Raw genomic sequence first — 23,807 nt, 5'->3', positions numbered from 1 at the left:
TTATAGCTGAAAAACATCTAAGTCTTAGGGTTTCATATAGTATTTTAGAGTCTAGTTTAGTATTTTAGATTGCATTTTAGGGCTGAGCAAAACATCAGTTTAGAGTACAGATACCAGCTGAGGGAAGCCAATGTTTGTTTAATTCCCTGCCACCCATCCCAAAGCTGATCCTTGATCTAACTGGCTTAGACTGAGGTAGATTTTGGGGGAGCTTTTCTGCAACAAGTGTTGTGCCTAAATTATTTTAGAAAAGAGTTTGTTTAAATTCTAATTTTATATTGCTGGTCACTGCTTCTCAAAAGAAAAAAAGATATAATGGAATTAGAAAAGGTACAGAGAAGGGCAACAAAAATGATAAAGAGGATGGGATGGCTCCCTATGAGGAAAAGCTAAAGCAGCTAGGGCTCTTCAACTTGGAGAAAAGACAGCTGAGGGGAAATATGATAGAGGTCTATAAAATAATGAGTGGAGTGGAACAGGTAGATGTGAATTGCTTGTTTACTCTTTCCAAAAATACTAGGAATAAGGGGCACACAATGAAGCTACAAAGTAGTACATTTAAAACAAATCAGAGAAAATATTTCTTCACTCAATGTTTATTTAAACTATGGAATTCATTGTCAGAGAATATGGTAAAAGCAATTAGCTTAGCAGGGTTTAAAAAAGGTTTGGATAACTTCCTAAAAGAAAAGTTCATAAGCCATTATTAACATGGACTTGGGGAAAATACATTTCTTATTTCTAGGATAAGCAGCAAAAAATGTACTGTACTGTTTGGGGATTTTGCCAGGTACTTGTGAAATGGATTGGCCATTGATGGAAACAGGATGCTGGGCTTGATGGACCTTTGGCCTGTCCCAGTATGGCAATGTTTATGTTCTTATGATTTAGTTTAATTATTTTCTCTATAATTAGTTTCTTTGTTTGCTTGCTCTAGGACTTCTTCTCCCAAAGGAGTACCTCTGTGGGCTACCACCTGTGGCTCCTAACAGCTCTCCACTGTTCCTGCTCCCAGGCTGAGATTCCCTATTTCCCACCTGGAGCACTCCTTTACTTCACAGTTAATGCTGGAATTTATAGAAACCACCTCTTTGGTCAGCCTTAGTTACTTGAACCCATCCAGGACTCCATCTCTTCTCCAAGGGTCCCGGCGGGGTACAGGCAACCAAAGAGCTCATGCACTCCTCAACAATAACATTTATCCACTCCAAACTCCTCCCACACTGTCACTCAACAACCAGGAACATTTTCCTCTGCAACTTACCCAGGAACCTTTGGACTGGATCCTTCACCACCCATAACTCCAGAGCCATCCCCTCAGTAACTCTGGAGAGTTCTCTCATGATCTTTAGTAATCTCCATTATAATGGGGGATTATATAAAGCTTAGATCTCACACAAAAGAAGATAGCTGTTTCTTATAACCTACAGAACATTCTGAATGGTCTTCGTCGGCATTGCCACGTGGGAAACGATAGCACGGTTTGGTAAAAGAGGCCCTACATTTTTAGAATCTTTGCAGGAGTCTATATTGAAGAGAGCTACTTTGTTGGTATCTTTTTTGACTGAGGCATATAAAATCTTGGTTTTGAAGGCTTATGTTCAAAGAAAAATGTTCTTTTTTTATGGTCAAAAAGTGTTAATGTTCCCTGATATTGCCAGATCTACACAACTTAGGCAGAAGACATTTTTTTTTTGCATCTAAAATCTAGTGTTTTGGCTGTGGGTGCCTCTTTCTTTTTTAAAAATTTCCTTGCAAGTGTCTGGTAGCTCAGGGTGATAATTCTTATGTTTTTTGGACCACATTTATTTGGAGAATTATTTGGTTGAATGAGAGAAGGTGCTAACTGGATTGGCTTTCTTTAGGTTAGCAGGTACAAAGGGGCTGATATTCAGACCGCGGAAGCTAGCCGGGCTAACTCCCGCAGTCCGCGGTGATGCTTGATATTCAATGCCGAGTCATTTCCAGTTTATTTTACGCCAGTTCCAACATACTGGCCAAGTAGATATTAAGACTTAGCCGGTTATCTTGAAACCGGCCAAAGGTATCACGTTTTCAAGCGACATAACTGGGGCTAAAAATTGGCAGATAGCTGATTATATTGGCCTATATAATCGGTTATCCACTAGCCGCTAACTGGCAATATTCAGCAGGGATAGCCGGCTAACCCCGGCTAACCACCACTGAATATTGCTGGATAGCCAGTCATGGGGCACTTAACCTTTCAGGTGCTGATCCTGGCTCGTTAAATGCCTTTGAATATTGGGGGAATGGGTCTAGATTAAATTAGATTGGGTGCCTGTTGCATTTTTTCTGTTTGCTTGTTTTTTATTTAGTCAGATATTCGTGATTGTGTATAGTCTCCTCATAATGTGGACTTGTATGCTAATTATGGGGTCCTTTTACTAAGCTATGCTAAAAGGTGGCCTGAGCTATTACTACAGTGTGGGTTTTCTGTGCTCTGAGGCCACATTTTAACGTGGGGGTATAATGGACAATTTATGTATATCGACAATAATGGCCATGTGATAATTTTTCCATTAGAGCATAAGCCCTTAACTACACCTATTTTCCAATGCCCCCCCCCCCCCCATCCTAACCCATTAGCACGGAACATCCCCACTCTCCACTCCCAAACACACCCCTGTGCTAAAAAGTGTGAAGCATGCATACAAGCCATATTAGAAGTATTGTAATATGTGTTTTATTCATTTTCCTAATAGCACTTTTCGTTTACATGTTATTTTAACTACATATGAAAAAAAATATTAACTACAAAAATTAGAAACTCAGTACAATATATGCAAATACTGTATGTAATACTTGCAGCAGAATGGGCTGGGCCACTGAGGCCATGGCATGACCAACATTTTGTCCAACACAGCATCAGCTGGAGATTAATTTATTTGCCCCTCCAACCACAAATACCCCTGTGATATGACTAGGATGAAAAACTCAGTTACTAACTTAGGGGCCCTTTTAGTAAGCAGCGCTAAAGTGGCCTGTGCTCAGGGCTGGCGTTAGTGGATGGCAAACAGGGCAATTGCCCTGAGCCCCCATGCCATAGGGGGCCTCAAACTTGCCTCGAGCTAAAGGAGGCATAGGCTGAAGGCCAGATTTTGGGCTCCCTCTCTAGTTTCTGCCCTGGGTCCTTGAATTTCTAACAACAACAACCTGGCCTGTGCTACAGTGGCATAGCCACAGGTGGGCCTGGGTGGGCCAGGGCCCACCCAACAGTAGTACACGTTTAGCGGTAGCTGGTGGGGATCCCAAGCTCTGCCAGCTGAAGACTTCCCCCTGATGGTAACAAAAATGCTGCTCTCCACGATACTAGTACCTGCAAATGCTCAGTTTTCAGCACATGCCTGCTGCAGATTGCCAAGGTGGAGCGAAGCACTTGCCCACCAGATGAGATATTTTTTGGTGGGGGTAGTAATAGCACAGGCCACCTTTTAGCATAGCTTAGTAAAAAGACCCCATAATTAGCATACAAGTCCACATTATGAGGAGACTATACACTTGGTGCGCACCCACTTCTTGCCTAGGCCCACCCAAAATCTGCTGTCTGGCTACGCCTCTGCTGTGCTATCCTTATCTTGGGGTCTTTCTCATGTGCTAAGGCCACTTTTAGCATTACCGGTAAAATGGCCGATTTTCCTATTTCTGAAATAATAGCCATGCACTAATTTTCCCATTAGTGCATGGCTACTACTGCATGAGCACTTACTGACACCTATTTTGTAGCTTAGCTTGTGGCAATGCCCATTCACTGATTAGCATAACCATGCCCTCTCCCTGCCCCCAAACATGCCCCAGTGCTAAAAATTAAATTGTATTTTATAGCATGTGGGTAACGCGCTTACATGCAAAAACAACCATGGGATACCTGAGTGCACCCAGCAATAGTGCATTTTATCCTGCTGTAAGCACCAATTAGTGACTACCGTTGCTTAGTAAAAGGGCCCCTTAATTTTTTTCCTTAATGGCTGTACAAAGCATGGGCTCTGCAGAAGAAAGAACAAACGTTTTAGGCAGAGAAGGATAACCTGGTAAAGCCCCAGGGGTGTATCTCCTGCAAGCCAGGATTGTGGAACCCTTTGCTGGGGAATGCTTCTGCCCTTAAAAATTTAATCTAATTTTATATACCACTGGATGATATTATTTGCAACTATTTTCATTGGATTTCTGACTGAATGGCAGAGGAAAAGGGGGTTAAGAGCCAGGAGCCCATGGTTCTACATTTAATGGTTTGAAATTTCTCTGCCTGTTCCTTTTGGCAGTAATTATACAGCCCTACATTTTCTCTGCCAAATAAGTAAGACAACATCACTGGCAGTGACAGATCAACAAACCCATGAAATAATTTCATTCAAGGAGATAGCTCAGTTGATTTATCCTGCACAAATCATGTTTTTTTGCGGGTGCTACATAAATGGGGCACATATTTTCAGAGGCTTGTGCAATCAGCCATTCCATTGCCTCTGTCCTCACCATTCCACAGCTGAAATGCTGAAACTGTCCACCTGCTGTCGGAAACAAATGTCAGAGCAAGAAAGTAAAAAGTTTGCTGCTCTCTGGTGGTCACTATGATATTCATGCTCTGATCCATACATGAGAGGTGACAACAATATGAATTAATTCACTAAAGGCATGGGTAGATGGGAGAAAAGGACAATTTTGCCTGTATTGATAACACTGCATCATTACAGTGTAGAGCTACACAAAGTCAAAAATGTATCTGAAAATTGCAAGTTGGGACTCCAAAGTCTTTGCGGCACTAAAACGTTTCCAGACTAGCGAAACATAAATACTTCATAAGATCAAACATTTAAAAGGTCTTGTTTTGTTTTTCACCTTCCATCCCTCCCTCTCCAATTATTATAGGGCAAGAGTCAAGAGATAGTCTCACATCTTTGAAGAAATTCTTCCTGGATGGTGTCTGTAAAACTCTACAATTACAAGCCATAACCAGGGAAAGGGAAGTGATATACTGTGTTTCTGTGGTTACAATCAAAGCAATTTACATATTATTAAGAAGTACTTACTTTGTGCCTGGGGCACTGGAGGATTAATTGACTTGCCCAGAGTCACAAGGAGCTGCAGTGGAAATTGAACCCAGTTCACCAGGGTCAAAGCCCTCCACTGCACTAACCACTAGGCCAGTGGTTCCCAAACCTGGTCCTGGAGGCAACCCAGCCAGTCAGGTTTTCAGTATATCCACAACGAATATTCATGAGATAGATTTGCATGCAGTGGAGGCAATGCACACAGATCTCTCTTATGAATATTCATTGTGGGTATCCTGAAAGCCTGACTGGCTGGGGTGCCTCCAGGACCAGGTTTGGGAACCACTGCACTAGGCTATTCCTCCACTCCGCCACAACCAGGCATTGTCAGTGCTGACAACAGGATTGAGTGTGCACCCCTTGCATTTGCACAGGGTGGCAACTTCTGAGGGGAGGAGAATTGCAACCAAAGGAGCTGGCAGGGTCTGCAGGCACCAGTGGCGTAGCAAGGGCGGCTGCCACCCGGGGCGGTTCACCCCCCCCCCCCCCCCCCGGGTGCAGCACGACACCACCACCCCCCTTGGCGCATCGATACCTCCCCCCCCCCCGGGAGTGCACTTACCTGCTGGGAGCTGCATCAGTTCCACAGAGGGAGCAGGGAACCAGCGGAGCCGACGCCCCCCCAGCGGCGTGCACCCGGGGCGGACTGCCCCTCCCCCTTCCTATGCCACTGGCAGGCACCATCGGCTGAAGAAAAGAAAGAACTAGCAGCTGAGTCATAGGGTGGGGGTAGGGCATCCTCTGGCCCTATCAGACGAAGAAAATAAGAGAAACCACTGGCCATGACCACAAGATTGACAGGGTTCCCCAAGTCCTGCCAACTAAAAAGGAATGGCAGGAATGCCAGCTACAGCTTTAGGGGTGGTGGGTACTACAGGCTTTGTCAGGTAAGAAAGTGAGGGAATAACTGGAGACTGCAGTATTTTGGCTGGACAAGTTTTCCTAGAGTTTATCAGCTACAGAACTGGGAACAAAGGCTGAGATGTAAGAGAGGAAGATAAAAGCTGAATAATGGAAACAGTCAGCAGAGGGCAGGAGCTGGAGGGAGTAAGAGAAAGCCTGATGGGAGTGTGGAGAGGACCAACAGATCAGGGCTGATGGCAAGGGGGAGGGTGTGGATGTTGAACAGGACTTTTGAAGAAGGAAGAGGAGAGGACAATTGTAGGTCAATCTGCCACGTCCTAACCCTTGTCCCTCAAAAACCTGATCAAGACCTCACGGGGCATGGAATAGAGGAGAAAGGCAGTCCTCAGAGAGAAAACAGCAGGGCCAGAGAGAAAGCAGTAGCAGCCTTTAAGTATGAGAATTATAGGGAAACAGGTGAAGCGATCTGGGAGAAAAGGTGACAAGGAAGAGACATAAAATGAATAGGGAGGGGACAACATGACAAGCAGAGAGATAGCATAACAGAGGAGAAAGAACTATTCATCATTTTTTAAAATTTCTCTCATTGAGTCAGTTGCGCCAAAATTATTTCTCATAACTGAATCGTTGGCCAGCTCTCACCCAGACTCTCCCCTCCCCTAGTAGCCTATCATCAGTTCTCTGTACTTTTTCTCTCCTCCGGAAAAGAGTGGCAGCCTTGCAGAGAATGTTCCTGTGAAACAATACTGGCTTGCAGACCCTTCCAATAGCACCTCTCATTCAATAGGAAACCCATATGGGAGGCAGGGTCACTCTGGTACCTGTGAACATACGCAAGAAGCCTTGCCCTCTGTCTTTTGCCATGGACCACTGCCAGAGGGATAGAAAAACAAATAGCAATGTTCTGCCTCACTTTTGTTTCAGAAAGTTTCTCTGTCACCAGCTGTATCTGCTTTAAGAGCAGCACTCGATGTGCAAACAACAGCAGCATTAATGAAATACTCCACTCAGTGAACACTTATTCCAAACTAGCAAGCCATTTCTGTGAAACTACTTGATAATCCATAACTGATTCAGTTCAAGAGGAATCCTCTGATTTCCTGCAGTATTCAGCCTGAGCTGCTATATGTCAATCAGCACATAATTGATTTTCATATGGACCCTGGGTACTAACCAAGCATTCTTCTCATAGACACAAAATGGGAAAAGCCATAGAACATCTGGCCCTTAATCTTAACCAGCTGTTCCAATCACTCTCCCTACCCAGGTCTACTTGATTTGAAAGCAGTGGGACTTCTTTAAGTAATTCATCAATTTGTTTTGAATAATTGAACCCCTTGTCTCATCTTGTGTATTCTGGCAAAGGCAGGTGATAACCTGATTGACTAACAACCTACAGAAAAAAACAATTGCTTTTGTCAATTTGTTTGGGAGCTAAAAAAAAAATGAAATGAAATAAAAACCCCACAAACGGTCCATAAGATAAGATAAAACACAACTGAATCTTTATGGCTATGAAGAAGTAATTGTCAGTTGCCTCGTCCTTCCATATTATGGGAGGAGACTACCATAGTAGCAAAAGATCAAGGGCCCTGTTTACTAAGGTGCAGTGACGTAGGAAGGGGGGCGGGGGGGGCGGTCCTCCCCGGGTGCACGCCACTGGGGGGTGTTGGCTCCGCGCTGGTGCACTGCCCTCTCTGCCCCGGAACATTCCTGTTCCGGGACAGAGAGAGCACTGAACCAGCGCGGAGCCGACACACCCCAGCAACGTGCAGTCGGGGCGGATCGGCCCTCCCGCCCGTCCCTCACCGCAGGTATGCGCTCCGGGGAGGTGCGCTCCAGCGGGAGGAGGGTGCACCGTGCTGCACCCGGGGGGGGGGGGGGTGCGCAGCGGCGACCCGCCCCGGGTGTCAGCTCCCCTCACTACGGCTCTGCTATGGTGCGTTAGCGTTTTTAACGCACCCACAATTAGCACGTGCGTTAACTATGTATGTGCCTATAGGGATATTGTAGGTGCATACAGAGTTAACACGTGTACATGGTTAACACGCGTTAAAGATGCTAACGCTCCTGTAACGCTGCTTAGTAAACAGGTCCCCAAGTGCGTAGTTTGGGGATAGTGTTGGATGTGGGATTAATTTTTGTCATATTTCTCAGCAAGTTTCTTCTTTTTACAATCTGCGTCAGTTTACGCAGGATTCAAGGTTATTTTACAGAGTCTGATTTTGCCCAGTTGCTTTAAGCATATGTAGTTTCATGTGTTGATTACTTTCTAAGAATGTAGGCCTATGAGAGTATATTACACCTGTTGCTTTAAATTGGCAACCTATTAGCAAATGCTGCCTCCTGTTCTTAGATCCATTGATGATTTATTGGGTTTTCAGAAGGCTGTAAAAACTCATCTGTCTTTGCAGTGGCATATCTAGCTTGCTTGCCACCCGGAGTAGGTCACCACTGTGCCCTCCCCGAGGCACATCACCCCCCCCCCCCCCCCCGTTAAGTCATATCACCCCCCACCCCTGAATCACATCATTCCATCCCCACTGAAGCACATCAGCCTCACCACTCTTCCTCCTAGCAAGGGGGTGCACGGAGAAGTCACACGAGTGCCCCGTGTATCTCCTTGCTGCCTGCATCCGGGGCGGACCCCCCCCCCCCCCCCCATCCTTGGTATGCTACTGTGTTTTTTGAAGATTGTTAGAATTTATATTGAGGAATTGCTGTATTGAATTGCTCTCAGTTAGCTACAATTGATGTTTGAATGTCTTTGTTATGTTAAGTACTGTGCTATGTTCTATTGTTATAAATGTAATCTTGTAACCCCACTGGGGTTGGTCGGGAGCTGCAAAACTGAGTAAATAACTAAATAAATAAATAACCCTAGCCCTTTTTTCTACTTCCTCCACCCCAAACTTCAGCAGAACTGTCAAGTTACCCAAATCCAGGAGGGAAACTTTTCAGCTACTTTTAGTTTTAGATTGTAAGCTCTTTGGGTAGGGACTGTCTTTCTTCTATGTTTGTGCAGCGCTGCGTATGCCTTGTAGCGCTATAAAAATGCTAAATAGTAGTAGTAGTAGTAAACTTACATGCCATAGCAGTGCGGTTTTTATAGTCCCTGAGTCTACCCATTGAAATCAGTGTTGCATGTCCCATAATGCAACAGTTATCAGAAATCCAGAACTGGTCAAATGTCCCTCCTGGAACTAGGTAACTTGAGAGTTTTGCAATAAAACACAAAGCTCTCACACACAGTTATTCAAGGTTTGCCCGGTTCTGCCTTGAAGATCCCCCACAGTCAGGTTTTCAGGATATCATAATGAATATGCATGGTATCAATGCGCATACATTGAAACCAAAGCTTCAAAGGGCACATAAAAAATTTTTTCCACTTAAAGCAGACGGGGGGGGGGGGGGGGGGGGGGCTAAACATGCACCAAATAGTCCCATAGAACTCAGCATCTAAAGCTTTCAATTCCACAATTTATATTGAAAGGTTTTTGACATAAGAAGTAATTGACCTCAGCGGCGACTCGTTTCATAAGAGCCAGAACAACTCTTAGCTCGCAAGGTTGTTCTGGCTCTTATGAAACGAGTCGCCGCTGAGGTCTATGACTTCTTATGTCAAAAACTTAGCAATATAAATTGTGAAATTGAAAGCTTTAAACGCTAGGTTCTATGGAACTATACATTGAAACCTCACCATAGGCAAATTATCCACAATGGATGTGCATGAGGTAATCCTGAAACATCCTCAGGCTACAAGATGCCCAGGACAGGTTTGAGGTGCCTTGTCTTAATTGTATATCGCAGGGGTGGGCAACCATCGGAGCCAACTTTTCAAAATGATTGGGGGTGCTTAATTTTTTTTTTTTTTACAGGTGGTGCATTTCTCCCCCCCCCCCCCCATCCCCTCCTCTCCCCTCCCCCCTCCTAGCCCCTTCCCTCCTCTCCCCTCCTCTCCCTCTTTCTTCCCTCCCCCTCTCACCCCCCTTCTCACCCCTCCTCTCCCCCTCCTCGCCCCACCTCTCCTCACCCCCCTCATGCTCCTCAGAGTTCCAGGCCCCCTCCCTCTCCTCAGAGTTCCAGACCCCCTCCCTCCCTCCCTCCCCCCTCCGAGTTCCAGACCCCCCTCCAAGTTCCAGACCCCCCTCCCTCCCTCCGAGTAACAGACCCCCTTCTGAGTTCCAGCCCCTACCTCCCTCCCTCCAACTCGAGTTCCAGCCCAACCTCTTCTCCCACTCCCACAACAGTCCTTCGCCTGCCCCTCGCCTTCCTGCATGCTGCCCATAATTTAAAAGTCATCTTACCGGGGTCCCGGCGGCAGCAGTAGTGAAAGGCGAGCACAAGCAGGCTCGGCAAGTCGACGCTTGTGAATGAGCCCCAAGGCTCTGCTGCAAAAAGCCCCCTTTTTAAGCTAAAACTTATCCAGAAATGTGCATGGGGATGCCATCATACTCTCTGGGTTCAAGAAAACAAACCACTGGCCAGGTGAATTATTTACCAAACCTCAAGAGTACCCACCCCCCTTCTGCACAAGCTGGCTTCAGGGACATACATTGTTCTTAAGAGGTGCCTTATCTCATGCATTGTTCTTGAGTGTGCCTTATCTTATACCAGCCTGTTCTTTGAGATATACCAGGAAAGTCACTTTTGGGTCAAAGACAGGGGATTTTAAAAATGTATTATCAATTAAAGCAAGACTGAAAAGCAATTTTTAATATTTTCCATCACAACGCTTCAGCCTGCCTTCCCTTCTCGTTGCTCTCAGCTTTGCCTCTGGTCTCGCTGAGAGCAGAACTGAGAGCAATGAGAAAGGAAGGCAGGCTGAAGCGCCAACTCGCCGAGCTTGCTCGTGCTCGCCTTTCACTACTGCTGCCGCTGGGACCCCGGTAAGATGACTTTTAAGTTATGGGTGGCATGCAGGAAGGCGAGGGGCAGGCGAAGGACTGTTGTGGGACTGGGAAAAGAGGTTGGGCAGCGGGCTGGCTCCTGGGGAACTTCCGGTTCTGGCGGGGAAATATTGAGGGTGCTCGAGCACCCACAGCACCCATAGAGTCGGCGTCAATGTGGGCAACCTTGGTCTTTAAGGACTGCACCCCAGTTGGGTTTTCAGGATTACCCCAGTGAATATGAATGAGATCTATTTGCATGCACTGTCTCCATTATATGCAAATAGCTCTCATGCATATTTATCGGAGAAGTCCTGAAATTCCAACTGGGTTGCAGCCCTTGAGGACCGAGGTTGCCCACCCTGGAATATCACCTATGTATTAGCAGGGTTTTCAACCCAGTCCTCTGGACATACCCAGTCAGTCAAGTTTTCAGAATATCCATAATGAATATGCATGAGGTAAATCTGCATACAATGGAAGTACTGCATTCAAATTTATCTCATCCATATTCATTGTGCTTATCCTGAAAACCTGACTGGCTGAGTGTGTCTCAATGACTGGGTTGAGAACCCCTGTTCTATATAATTCCATGAACCTACAGTTTACTTAATCTATGAGAAAAACGTCCAGTCAGTAGAGAATATGATATTCTGAGCAGAAAAGAGCTAAGAGGAAAGAGCTACAGTATCTTTGGCAAAACGTTAAGAAAACACTATCATTCTGAAAATTAATTGAATGTGTGGGTGCTGGTAATGTTGTACATATATCCTGAGAAAAAAGCAGCCTGTATAATCCAGCCAGTCAGGTTTTCAGGATACCCATGTGACATATTCATGACAGAGAGTTGCATGCAAATGTCTCTCATGAATATTCTTTGTGGATATCCTGAAAACCCACTGTCTGGGGTGCCTCCAGGACCAGGTTTGGCAAATACTGGACTCTACACCATAGATCTTAGCTGAAATGTGATCTCGGCATCCTTAAAGCAGAGTTACCGCCTTAACCGGGTCAGCCTAAGCAGGCTGATCCAGCCCTGGTTTTGCTCCATCCCATGCATGACGTTGTAGTTCGGATTTCCCTCTGCAAAACAGGATAACATTGCAAGGAGTGAATCGGGGTCTCCGTGTTCCAATTGACCTGGGTCCGATGTCAGCCCTACGCTGAAATTAAGTCAAAAACAGGAATGACTGTGCTTTCTATGAGTGGGTTCCTTTATTATTCCATTGAATAACTGAAAATACTGCAGGTGGCTTGCAGCGCCCAAGAAGACATTGCTTTCTGCCTCTGTCCCGGAGTATGTACCTTTAAGGAGCTTGCTGGCTCGGGAATGAAGCTGTAGTTCTTTCAACATGCTGCAGCAGCCTAGGTAGCGATCGGTGGGGGGCAGGAGGTAAAGCTGGGTGTATGTTTGAGATCCTCGTGCTCTGAGATCTGTTGGTGGAGCAACCAGAACGGAAGGATTTTGGCAGCTTGACTTTGCTGAGAAGTGTGTCTGAGCTTTTGCTGGTGGTGGGGGAGAAAGCAGGAAGTGCATTGAATTGGGCTGTCAGTTTCCTCCGATTACCACGCTTTTGTGAGTGGATCCTGTCCTCCTGTGCAGGCTGGAAAAGCCGCTTCGTGCTTCACCTATGAGTGTACAAGTGGCTGCTTGTTTGTCAGCAAGATTAAAATCGTCAGAACCAAGTTTCTGCTACCTAAATTTAAAAGAAAAAAAAAAAAACCTCAGCACCCACCTCCCTGCCTGCTGCATGTGGGTTTGCTACAGAAGTGATTTAAAATGGTATTAGTAGCGCAGAGATACTTCCTTTCCTCCTTAACAGAACTTTGTTGATTACTGCTGGGAGCAGTTTAATTTCGCGCTACAGTCAGATGAAGTTGAAAGGCTTCAGTGGAAAAGGATGAAACCCTTCCGGAGACCGGAACAGCCTGAAACGAAGGGCAGGACCCGAGTACCAACATTTGGTGCGTTTGGATTTTTTTTTTCTCTCTTCTGTCTTTCTGTAGCGCTATTCCTAGTGGTGTCTACACCGTTTAATATGAATCTTTTGTCAAGGCTGCTGAAGTTGTTTGTGTTTCATCTGGTGAGCTACTGATGTCTTTGATATTCAGACTGGTGGAGCAGTTCCCAAATAGAAGGCAACTTTTTTTTTTTTTTGAATGATTCTTTCATTGAACGGCTGTAGGGTACAGTACGTGAATGTTACAGCAGTCATCACCGCAAGCGGGCAGAAGGAATTGGTTGCTGCTCCTGCTTTTACCGCTGCCCGAGCCACCCTTCAAAGCCCGGGAACCTCCACAGGGTTTGCTGTCAATTGAACACACACAGCACCGATTTGAAAAGAAAAGGAAATCAAGTTTGAAACCGACTTTTTTTTCTGCTTTTCGGAGGGGATGCTGAATTTCCTTGTTGATGTGAAACCTGGCCACAGTGGCTGCATCTTTGGTAAATGCCAGCGACGGTCTGTTCCCCGGGCTGAGCCTCTTTTCTTGGAGATTGATGTGTTAGAAAACCGGGCGGCTCGGCTGAGGAGGGGGGAGGGGAGAATGTTTGCTCCCTTTCGTGCGATTAGTTTGAAACTGAAATCCCCCTTTATGGGGATCAGTTCAGCTTAAAATGACTTTTCCTGAGGCAGGCAATGTCAGCTTCAACTGGAATCACACCGAAGGCAGCCGGACTTCCCCGGCGGCCAACGGATCTGAGAGCAATGCCACTGGCACCTATATGGCAATAACTTTGGATCTGCAAACCATTGGCGTGGGGGTCTTTCTTGCAGTGTTCATTTTGTGTGCCATTGTGGGCAACATCCTGGTAATCCTCTCTGTGGCTTGCAACAAGCACCTGCAAACCGTGACTAATTATTTTATCATCAACCTGGCCATAGCTGATTTACTATTGAGCACCACTGTGTTGCCCTTCTCAGCCACCCTGGAGGTCTTGGGATTTTGGGCGTTTGGACGGGTATTCTGCAACATCTGGGCGGCAGTGGACGTCCTCTGCTGCACTGCCTCCATCATGAGTTTGTGTATCATATCAATTGACAGATACATTGGGGTTAAATATTCCCTTAAATACCCCACCATTATGACTGAAAAGAAAGCGGTGGTCATCCTTATCCTGCTTTGGTTGGCCTCCATGGTCATTTCCATTGGGCCTCTCCTAGGATGGAAGGAGCCCCCACCCCCAGATGAGAGCATCTGTAGTATCACTGAAGAACCTGGCTATGCTCTCTTTTCTTCCCTTTTCTCCTTCTACTTACCTTTGCTGGTCATCTTGGTCATGTATTTTAGGGTCTACATCGTGGCCAGGAAGACCACCAAGAACCTGGAAGCAGGGGTCAAGAAAGAGAGGAACAAGTCCATGGAGGTGGTTCTCAGGATTCACTGTAGAAGCGCCATGGAGGAATCTACCTCCGCTGCTAGGAGCAAAGGACACAATTTCAGGAGTTCGCTCTCAGTCAGGCTTTTGAAGTTCTCCAGGGAGAAGAAAGCGGCAAAAACCCTGGCTATCGTGGTGGGGGTCTTCATTCTTTGCTGGCTGCCTTTCTTTTTCATATTGCCTTTGGGTAGGTATACATCTAAACTTGCTTTTAAGTTTCCTCTACTCCTGTTCTGATGAAAAGCTGTTGAATAGTAGCTCTGGTGGAAACACCTTTTTGAAATCAGGATGAAAGGAACAATACAGTAATTGCATTTTGAGTACAATATCTACCTAAGCTGCTTTTTACATGTTGGCAATACAGTATAATGCATAATATTGCTACAGAAGAAACTTCCCTGCTAGCTGTGTGTCACAAATTAGGTTCATGAAATGGTATCACTGTACTTTTGACTGTATAATATGGGTTTCACACAAACCTCTGTATGCAATCCAGAAAGTATATTTATTTCAGCTAGTTTGCAAGCTATACTCTGCCATTTCTTTGACCTGCATCCTAATGTTACGAACAGCTTCACAAATCCAAAATATTATATCAAAATATCCCATTTTGGTATATATGATCCCTGACAAGCCTAGAACAAAAGTGAATAACTATTATAGAAACTGATTTTGCAGTGGGGACTGTATTACAGTATAATAAAGGCTCTTGATCAGTTCTAAGCCAATGTGTGTCACAACACTTTGGTCTTTCTCAGTAGTGATTCTTTCATGGTGCTCCCTGTAAGTCTTTGGCTTCTCAGAATGCTTAAGTTCTTGACATGGCCGTAACTTCTTGTGGAAAAGACTGCATTGTCTCTATCACAGATGCAAGAAAACGGGCAGCCTTTTGGAGCTGAAGGGGGGGGGAGGGGGTTAAGATCCCGAATACAGTTTGGGCTTGTGTCCTATAATAATTGGATGAAAGGTATTATACAGACATTGCTGTTGCCCTGGATCAGATTATTTTATGTCTCTGACAGCTGTGGTGGCTACTGAAGTTCCTGCCAATCCACTTGTCTCATGAAAGGAGGATAATGCTTAAAAAAAAAAAAAACACAAGAATTTGCTTAGTCAGTTCTTCTGTCACACCATCATCTATCATATCATTTCTTCTCTGCCGTGCCTTATTTTCCAGTTCATTCCTGTGGAAATTTAAAAGAAACTCCTAAATCCTTATTAGGCTACTGTTTTATGGTTTGTATGTATAGCTACAGCCATATGTTGTTCAACTAAGTACTTCTTGAACAGATGCAAAACTCCATATTGTCCTAATGGGCAAAAAACAATGGTTTGTGTATTGTTTTTTGTTTTTTTTTACCCTTATGGTTTGGACTATTCCAGAAAACTCCAGTGTATTTGCAATGATTAAATTTAACACATCAAGGCCTACTGAGTTTATACTTTGTGATAAAGGGGCTCATTTAGCATTATGTTCAAAGGAAACCCCATAAAATTAATAGTTATTAAGTAAAAGTTGTTCCGTTGCATTTTCTCTCTCTCTCTCTCCTGTAAATCGTGGACTCATGTTTTATTTGATACAATTATATCCCACGTTTTCCCACCTGTTTGTAGGCTCAATGTGGCTTACATAGTACTGGAGGGCGTTACAGACTCCGGTGTAAACAAATCCAAAGTGATGTTGTGGTAAGATAAAGTTCATGTGGCCCAGCCGCACTAGGGAATTGTACAACGGAAGGGTTGTGTTATGTTTAGGAATATTAGTCTGCATTCCTCCCCCCCCCCCCCCAAAAAAAAAAAACAAGTGAATTGTTGCAGATAAACAGTGGCTGGCAAATTATCAGTACCAGTAATGGATCATCAAGAGGACTTTTTTTTTTTTGTTACATTTGTACCCTGTGCTTTCCCACTCATGGCAGGCTCAATGTGGCTTATATGGGGCATTGGAGGGTTAAGTGACTTGCCCAGAGTCACAAGGAGCTGCCTGTGCCTGAAGTGGGAATTGAACTCAGTTCCTCAGGACCAAAGTCCACCACCCTAACCACTAGGCCACTCCTCCACTCCTTTGCTTCTCTAAAATGGAATCCCACAAAAGAAAGATTGGATGACTCAGAAAGTATTTTACCTGTTGTCTTATGAGGCAAGGGTTAGGTAAGAAACGTTTGTCATATAACTGTAGTGCTTCTGGGGAAGGAAGATACATTCTTTTTTTTCGTTATCGCTGATCCAACATGTAACAACTCAACAGGTGACATCACACTTTTAATAAAATAGCTTTTCAAACACCAGATAAACCCAGATTTGCCAAGGGAGGTGAGCAGAGGAGCGGGGAAAATATATTAAGAAGAGAGAGGCAAAGGAATCTAGTCACGTGACAGCTGCAAATTCTGTCCTTCATAGAACAGGTGTACTTCAACTGCTGCCCAAATGTGTGTTTTTAAAATAATAATAATTAAAAAAACAGGGGTGATTAAAGGCTAGTTATTTTATATTGTGATTGTATCGAGTATATGTAATGTGTAGTAAACCGTACATAATACATAAAATTACAGTTCCTGGCAGTTGTACATGTAGTTATATAAATAGTTTGTGTTGAATAATTATGATTAATGTAATCCCTCTTTGGCGCTGCTATGAAATATGGGAAATAAATATATTTGCATGCATTGAATCTTTGTGATCTAGTTACCCTAGGCTGTTTTATAAGGAAAACTGTTAATTAAAATAGATATGCACATTTTCTATACTCATCAAGTCTTTCATGGTGTATTTTTCTGTGTAACACATAATTGTGGTTGCTGGTGTGGCTAAATGTGTTTTAAAATTCACCTTTTCTGCGTGTTGTCTAAGAATGAACTGATTGCAATTAATGATGTCTGGGCTCTGAAATTGCATTTGTGTAGAAGTTGGGGGGGGGGGGGGGAAGAGGAGGGTATTAGTGTCTTTGTTACATACACATATGTAGGTGAACTGGGGTATAAATCCCCTTTGGATTTTCTAGTTTGTTCTGTTAAGTGTGACAAATTGTTTAAAACTAAACTGAGAGGGTGATATTTAACCCCCAGATTCTATAAAATTGTGCACCCAAATTTCTGACTAGCATGCAAATTTTGTTCACAAGTTACAGAATAGAGCCAGTTGCATGCCTGACTAAGGGCCCCTTTTACCAAGCTGCGGTAAAAGGGGGCCTGCGGTGACATTAGGCCCCCTTTTACCACAGCGGGTAAAAGGTTGTTTTGGGCCCAAAAAAGAAATGGCCCTGTGCTAATCACAGGGATTGACGTGCAGCCATTTCTGGGGTGATCCCTTTCAGCCACCTATTTAGGTGATGGTGAGGGCTCCCGCACTAACCTGCTTTGTAAAAGAGCCCTTTAATTGTTAAAGTAGATGCCAATAGCCCTTAAGTACCAATATTAGCCCTTAAGAGGTGTTAATTGATGCTAATTGGAACTGATTTGTAGTTAAATGTGTGCACAATTGCTGTTATAAAATTAGTGCTTAGGGCCAGATTCTATATAACGTGCCTAAAAAATCCATGCGTTAAACATTTCCGCCTAAGCGTATTCTATAAGCAGCACCTAGATTTAGGCGCGGTACATTAAATACGCTTAGTTGATATCCCAGCGCCTAAAACTACACGCCTCCATTTATACCAACGAAAATGTGGCATAAATCCCTTTGTGTAAATTTACACGCACTAGCCCATATTCTGTAACTATTTGGGTAAATTTTGGAACGCCTTCGAAGTGCCCATTTCCCTGCTCATAGCCATACCCCTTTTGAACCGTGCACATTAGCATTTTGGCACAGTTCATTACAGAATATGCTTAGCGAGTTGTGCGTGGAAATTCTAATTATTGCCAATTGGTGCTCATTCTTGCTTGTTAAGTGCTGTTATCAATGTTGATTGGCTTGTTAACCCAATTAAGTTATGCGCGTGTTGACAGAATATGCCTGGATTTCAGCGCGGATCTCTAGTCACGCTACATAGAATCTGGCAGTTAGTATGCATATATTTTGTGCCTGATTTTTGGTGCTCTTCCTTGAATCTACCCTTAAGGGCCTCATATTAAAAAAAAATGTCAGCTCCTATATTTGTATCCTATTTTGAGCCAAGCTTGTGAGTCTAATTTTTCAGCTGAAAAGTTCTCTTAATTTAGGGGATCTTTTACTAAGCCACGGTGGCATTTTTAGCTCAAGGAAGAAATCAACTGGCGGTAAGCACCGAGAAACCCGTAGGAATATAATGGACATCTCAGCATTTACCGCCAGCTCATTTATACCGTGAGCTAAAAACGCTACCGCAGCTTAGTAAAAGACCCCCTTAGGACCTTAAAGTTGCCTAGATTTTTGATCCCAGCCTGTCAGCATAGTGCTGAGCATTGGTACTAAGCTCCTAGCTTTCTTACCCACCCTAAGTTCACTCCTGTTGCCACCTACTTTTTATGCTCCTGTATTTAGGAGTTTTGTGAATTTTTGGTTAGGCGCTCTGACCTAGCAAATTTTCAGAGAGGCCGTTTTAGGAGCTTAGGGCCCCTTTTACAAAGCTACAGCAAAAGGGGGCCTGCGCTGTCGTTGGCACGTATTTTTGACGGGGGGAGCACTTTCTGCCACCCATTGAGGTGGTGGTAAGGGCTCCCGTGCTAATATGGCGGTAACTGGCTAACACAAGGCAGTGTCCAATTACTTCTGGGTACACACGCGCTGGAGGTGGGAACTACTGCAGAGCTGCTGTGGTAGCCTGGCGGTACTTCCCTTTTAGCGAGTGGTAAGCCCGTGTTGTAAAAGGACCCATAAATTTTCAAAGACAGGAGTACAAATCCTTTGAATATAGGCCCTAAATTACTACTTCATTTCTCAGAAGAACAAAGATGGCTATTACAAAATATTCTATCAGCAAAGCAGCCAAAATCAAAGTGACATTACTTAAGGTCAAGCACTCAAAACCAGAGACCATTTGATGTTGCACAATGGTGTCAGCTAAGGAGAGAGAAGCTTCAATGATGGTGATCATAGAAGAACTTCATAGACTAAAAAAAATTGTAAGGGACGACCTATGGAGTGACAAAGGAAATCAAACAGTGGTACTGTTCTTAACTTCATAGCGTTCAGTGTTTGAAAACCTGATCCCAGAAATGGAGGTATGGGTGTTATATCTAAAAAGTGATAAGCTGCAGGAAAAAAAGGGAAAGCAAATAGCTTAAGCATTTAAGGCAAAAGAAACAGGAATACTGGAAGGTGTAAATTGAATGGACTTGTTGAAGTTGTTTAAGAAAGTTTCTCCCAGAATGCTTAGCTACAGATTTTGTTGTAGATTTGGAGAGGGAACTGGTTTACAGTCTAGGTCAGTTGATAATCAAGTTCTTGCCTCCTGTGGTAGTATGCCCTATGTGATATTCTGAATTTAAAGGAATGAAAGTATCAGTGCAATAGGAAGATTGCAATCATTTTTACCATATCTGACCTCACCAAGGGGTATGTTTACTAAGGTGCGTTAGCGTTTCTAACGCGCCTTTAAAGTTAAGGCATGTTAAACGCGAACACACCTGTACATTTCTATGAACATGCTAGCGTTTAACGCATGTAAACCATTTACGTGCGTTAAAAATGCTCACGTGCCTATAGTGCACCTTAGTAAACATAGGCGCAAAAATCTTAGGTGAAACAGGAAAAAATGTTTAGAATAATAAATTTAAACTTAAAACCGCTCTTCAGAAAAATACTATCAAGAAAATGTTGAAAAATACAATATTCCAAATTAAAAGCTAATAAAACGTATGATCAGTTGAAAGATATAAAAATTGAGTATGGCCACATTATCTGGTGAGTCTGTGAGTAGCATAGGATAATAATGCAAAACATTGTGAAGAACCAGAAGCTCGTGAGCATTTTTAAATGGTTCTTAGAGAGATAGCATTTTTATTTCTTTATTTATTGGATTTGTAATCCATCTGATAGTACTAAAAAGATTACAATAAAGTGTGCACAGCACGTAAAACAGACAAGAGTGAAATATAACAAAACATCGACATAAACCTCCATAAAAATAAACAACCTAATTGCAGAAGTATAATCGCATCAGTTAATAAAAATCTTGTGTATAAAGGAATGCTTTCAGCTGTTTCTTGAACTCTGCTATGTCTGTGCTCAGCCTGACATAAGAACATAAGTGTTGCCATACTGGGACAGACCGAAGGTCCATTAAGCCCAGTATCCTGTTTCCAACAGTGGCCAACCCAGGTCACAAGTACCTGGCAGGATTCCAGAACAGCAAAACAGATTGTATGATGCTTATTGTAGAAATAAACAGTGGATTTTCCCCAAGTCCATCTTAATAATGACTTATGGAATTTTCTTTTAGGAAATTATCCAAACTTTTTAAACAACCTTCTAAGCTAACTGCTTTTACCACATTCTCTGGCAGTAAATTCCAGAGTTTAATTACATGTTGAATGATGAAATATTTTCTCTGGTTTGTTTTAAATGTACTAATTTGTAGCTTAATTGTGTTCCCCCTAATCTTAGTATTTTTTGAAGGAGTAAACAAGAGATTCACGTCTACCCATTCCACTCCATTTAGTATTTTATAGACATCTATCATATCTCCCCTCAGCTGTCTCTTCTTCAAGCTGAAGATCAATAGCCACTTTAGCTTTTCCTCATAGGGAAGTCATCCCATCCCTGAGTAGAGGAGTAGCCTAGTGGTTAGTACAGTGGTCTTTGATCCTGGGGAACTGAGTTTGATTCCCACTGCAGCTCCTTATGACTCTGGGCAAGTCACTTAACCCTCCAATGCCCCAGGTACAAATAAGTATGTAAACCGCTTTGAATGTAGTTGCAAAAAACCACAGAAAGGCAGTATATCAAGTCCCATTCCCTTTCCCTATTTGAGATTCTTCATGGAATGTTGAAACTATTGAAGATTCTACATGGAATGTTGCTACTATTGGAGATTCTAGATGGAATGTTGCTACTATTGGAGATTCTGTTGCTACTATTTCAGATTCTACATGGAATGTTGCTATTCCACTAGCAACATTCCATGTAGAAGCCTGCCCTTGCAGATCAGCAAGGCGGCCGCGCAGGCTTCTGTTTCTGTGAGTCTGAAACAGAAGCCTGCGCGGCCATGTTGCTGATCTGCAAGGGCAGGCTTCTACATGGAATGTTGCTAGTGGAGGAGCAGCCTAGTGGTTAGTGCAGCAGACTTTTATCCTGGGGAACTGAGTTTGATTCCCACTGCAGCTCCTTATGACTCTGGGCAAGTCACTTAACCCTCCATTGCCCCAGGTACAAATAATTATGTAAACCGCTTTGAATGTAGTTGCAAAAAACCACAGAAAGGCAGTATATCAAGTCCCCCTTCCCTTTATCATTTTTGTCGCCCATCTCTGTACCATTTCTAATGCTGCTATATCTCTTTTTGAGATGCAGTGGTTGAGTCCACTCTAAAGCCCAGCGATCGAAAAGGTGCCGGACCCGGTCTCCACAAAATGAACCTCCCTAAACGAGTGACTAGACAGCCACTGTGCTCCTTCTGATCAAAGGGTCCTGGAGGGTTTATAAATCTTAAGAACTGAGGACAAGTAATATGGTGTGTTCCGTTTCAAAGCCTTATGAGTTTAAAGTAAGATTTTAGACTTTATTCTGAACAGAATCAGCGACAAGTGTAATTGGTGCAGAGAGGAAGCAATATGTTGAAATCTTGAAACCCTTGTCCAGGACAATACAGAGTAAAATCCTCCTTGTATAGCATGTGATCTTGCTGGCCCATAATACTGAGGATACTGCTTGCCCTTATCTTTCCCCCTTCCACCTGTGATCTTTGCACAGTCCTGGGATGGTGGTCAGGACTAGGTCAGGGGATGTGGATGTGAACATCATTTATTTAATTTATATCCCATATTTTCCAAATCAAATTGGGGACAATGTGGCTAATAGATTTGTTATACTAACAATACAAATCAGGTTCAATGTGTCTAACATATATTATTAAACTGACAATACAAATTAGTCGGTGAATACATCAGTATAAAAGACTTGGAGGATTGAATTAAACAGTGAATCAATAGAATGTGTTAAATAATTTGAAAGAATAACATTATGAATGGAAATGGACACTTTGCATTAGGATTCTTCCTTATAGAAGGGTCCATCAGTAAAAAAAAAGGATTAAGGATTTCCAGAATTTCAAATAATTATGCTCCCATATGACTAGTTCCGGGATGGAGTTCCACTATTTGGTACATTTGTAAGGGAACCCTGCCGTGAAAACTGATTTACATACTTTTTTTTTTTTTGCAACTAGGATAATTGAGCGTTAAATAGTCTCTCGAACCAGAGACTATTTATGTAAGAGTAAATTAATTAAAGGTTGCATATAATCTGGTGTTAACCCATATAGAGTTTTGAAAACGAATTCACGTCACTAGTTGTGCGTACATTAGAAATATACATAGTTCCAGAGAGATGCAATTCAGTGGTCCCAAGGAGCAATAAGTATTACAGAAGCCACTGCTGCAACTGTCTGCTATGGCCCTCACTTGTTCTCCGACTACATGGTGCCCAGAAAAAACAGAACTTTTATATAGTTTCAAAATACTTTACAATTGTTTAAACATTTAGGGGTCCTTTTACTAAGGTGCGCTAACAGATTTAGTGCACGCTAAAAGATCAGACATCCATAGGAATAAAATGGGCATCTTATCATTTAGCACAGGCTAATCATTAGCACGCACTAAATCCATTAGCATACCTTAGTAAAAGAACCCCTTAGTATAACCTTTGAAAAATATATTAGTCCAGCTTTTAGCAAATGCTTGCGCCATATGCCTTGTTTTGTCGCAAAAATTGAATTGCAACTTTATGTTCGTCATTAAATACCATTTTGCCAAAACGGATCTTAATGGTCACTTCCTGCATGACATCATTTTGAAAACAGGGAACATCTAGTTTTTACAGTATCTTGCAGTTACACCTGTCAATAATAGTAGTAATTTTTTAATAAGAGTACATTTATTTTTTTATTTGTTATTTAGAAACGTGTTGGAGGTTCCGTGTATTCTGACATGTGTAGGTTTGCGGTTGTGATGTGATGTGATCCTGGAAGGCCTGGTGGTCCTTTCTCATGAGTTGGAACCTCTAATGGACCCGTTCTTACGTCTCACTTTCTTGCATCTTGATCTTCTCTTGTTGCTTCTGTAGCACAAGATTTGAATGACAAAGTTTGCTGGCAGTGACGGGCTCTATAAGTACTACTACTACTACTACTTAGTATACGGTACACTGGCGTCTGGTTCCCTGTAGGTTGCACTAGTAATATGGAAACTTAGGGGGTCTTTTACTAAGCCGCGGTAGCGTTTTTAGCTTGTGATAGAAATCAGCTGGCGGTAAACGCCGAGACGCCCATTATATTCCTATGGCTTCTCGGCGTTTACCGCCAGCCGATTTCTACGGTGAGCTAAAAATGCTGCCGTAGCTTAGTAAAAGAGTGGCATTCCCTTGATATTATTATTGTGACTCGGTACGGAATAAAATGCACATGTTAGATGTGTGGACTGTGAGAAACAAGCAATGAAAAAGTCTTGATGTTTAACTATTATTTTGCTGTGA

The 23,807-nt window shown here is 43.2% G+C and overlaps 1 protein-coding gene across 1 annotated transcript in view; it reads left to right on the top strand.

The window, feature by feature from the left end:
* Positions 1 to 13,128: 13,128 nt before the first annotated feature.
* The window catches only part of LOC115461293 (alpha-1D adrenergic receptor-like), a 138,384-nt gene continuing 127,705 nt past the window's right edge, over positions 13,129 to 23,807 (top strand). The window contains exon 1 of the mRNA XM_030191021.1: positions 13,129 to 14,385. Coding sequence (XP_030046881.1) covers positions 13,437 to 14,385 — 949 coding nt within the window. The 5' untranslated portion in view covers positions 13,129 to 13,436. The remainder of the gene's footprint in view (positions 14,386 to 23,807) is intronic.

The sequence above is a fragment of the Microcaecilia unicolor genome, chromosome 2 (assembly GCF_901765095.1).
Source record: "Microcaecilia unicolor chromosome 2, aMicUni1.1, whole genome shotgun sequence".
Classification (NCBI taxonomy): domain Eukaryota; kingdom Metazoa; phylum Chordata; class Amphibia; order Gymnophiona; family Siphonopidae; genus Microcaecilia; species Microcaecilia unicolor.
Note: the sequence above shows the minus strand (reverse complement) of the source record. Positions and strands in the feature narration are given on the sequence as shown.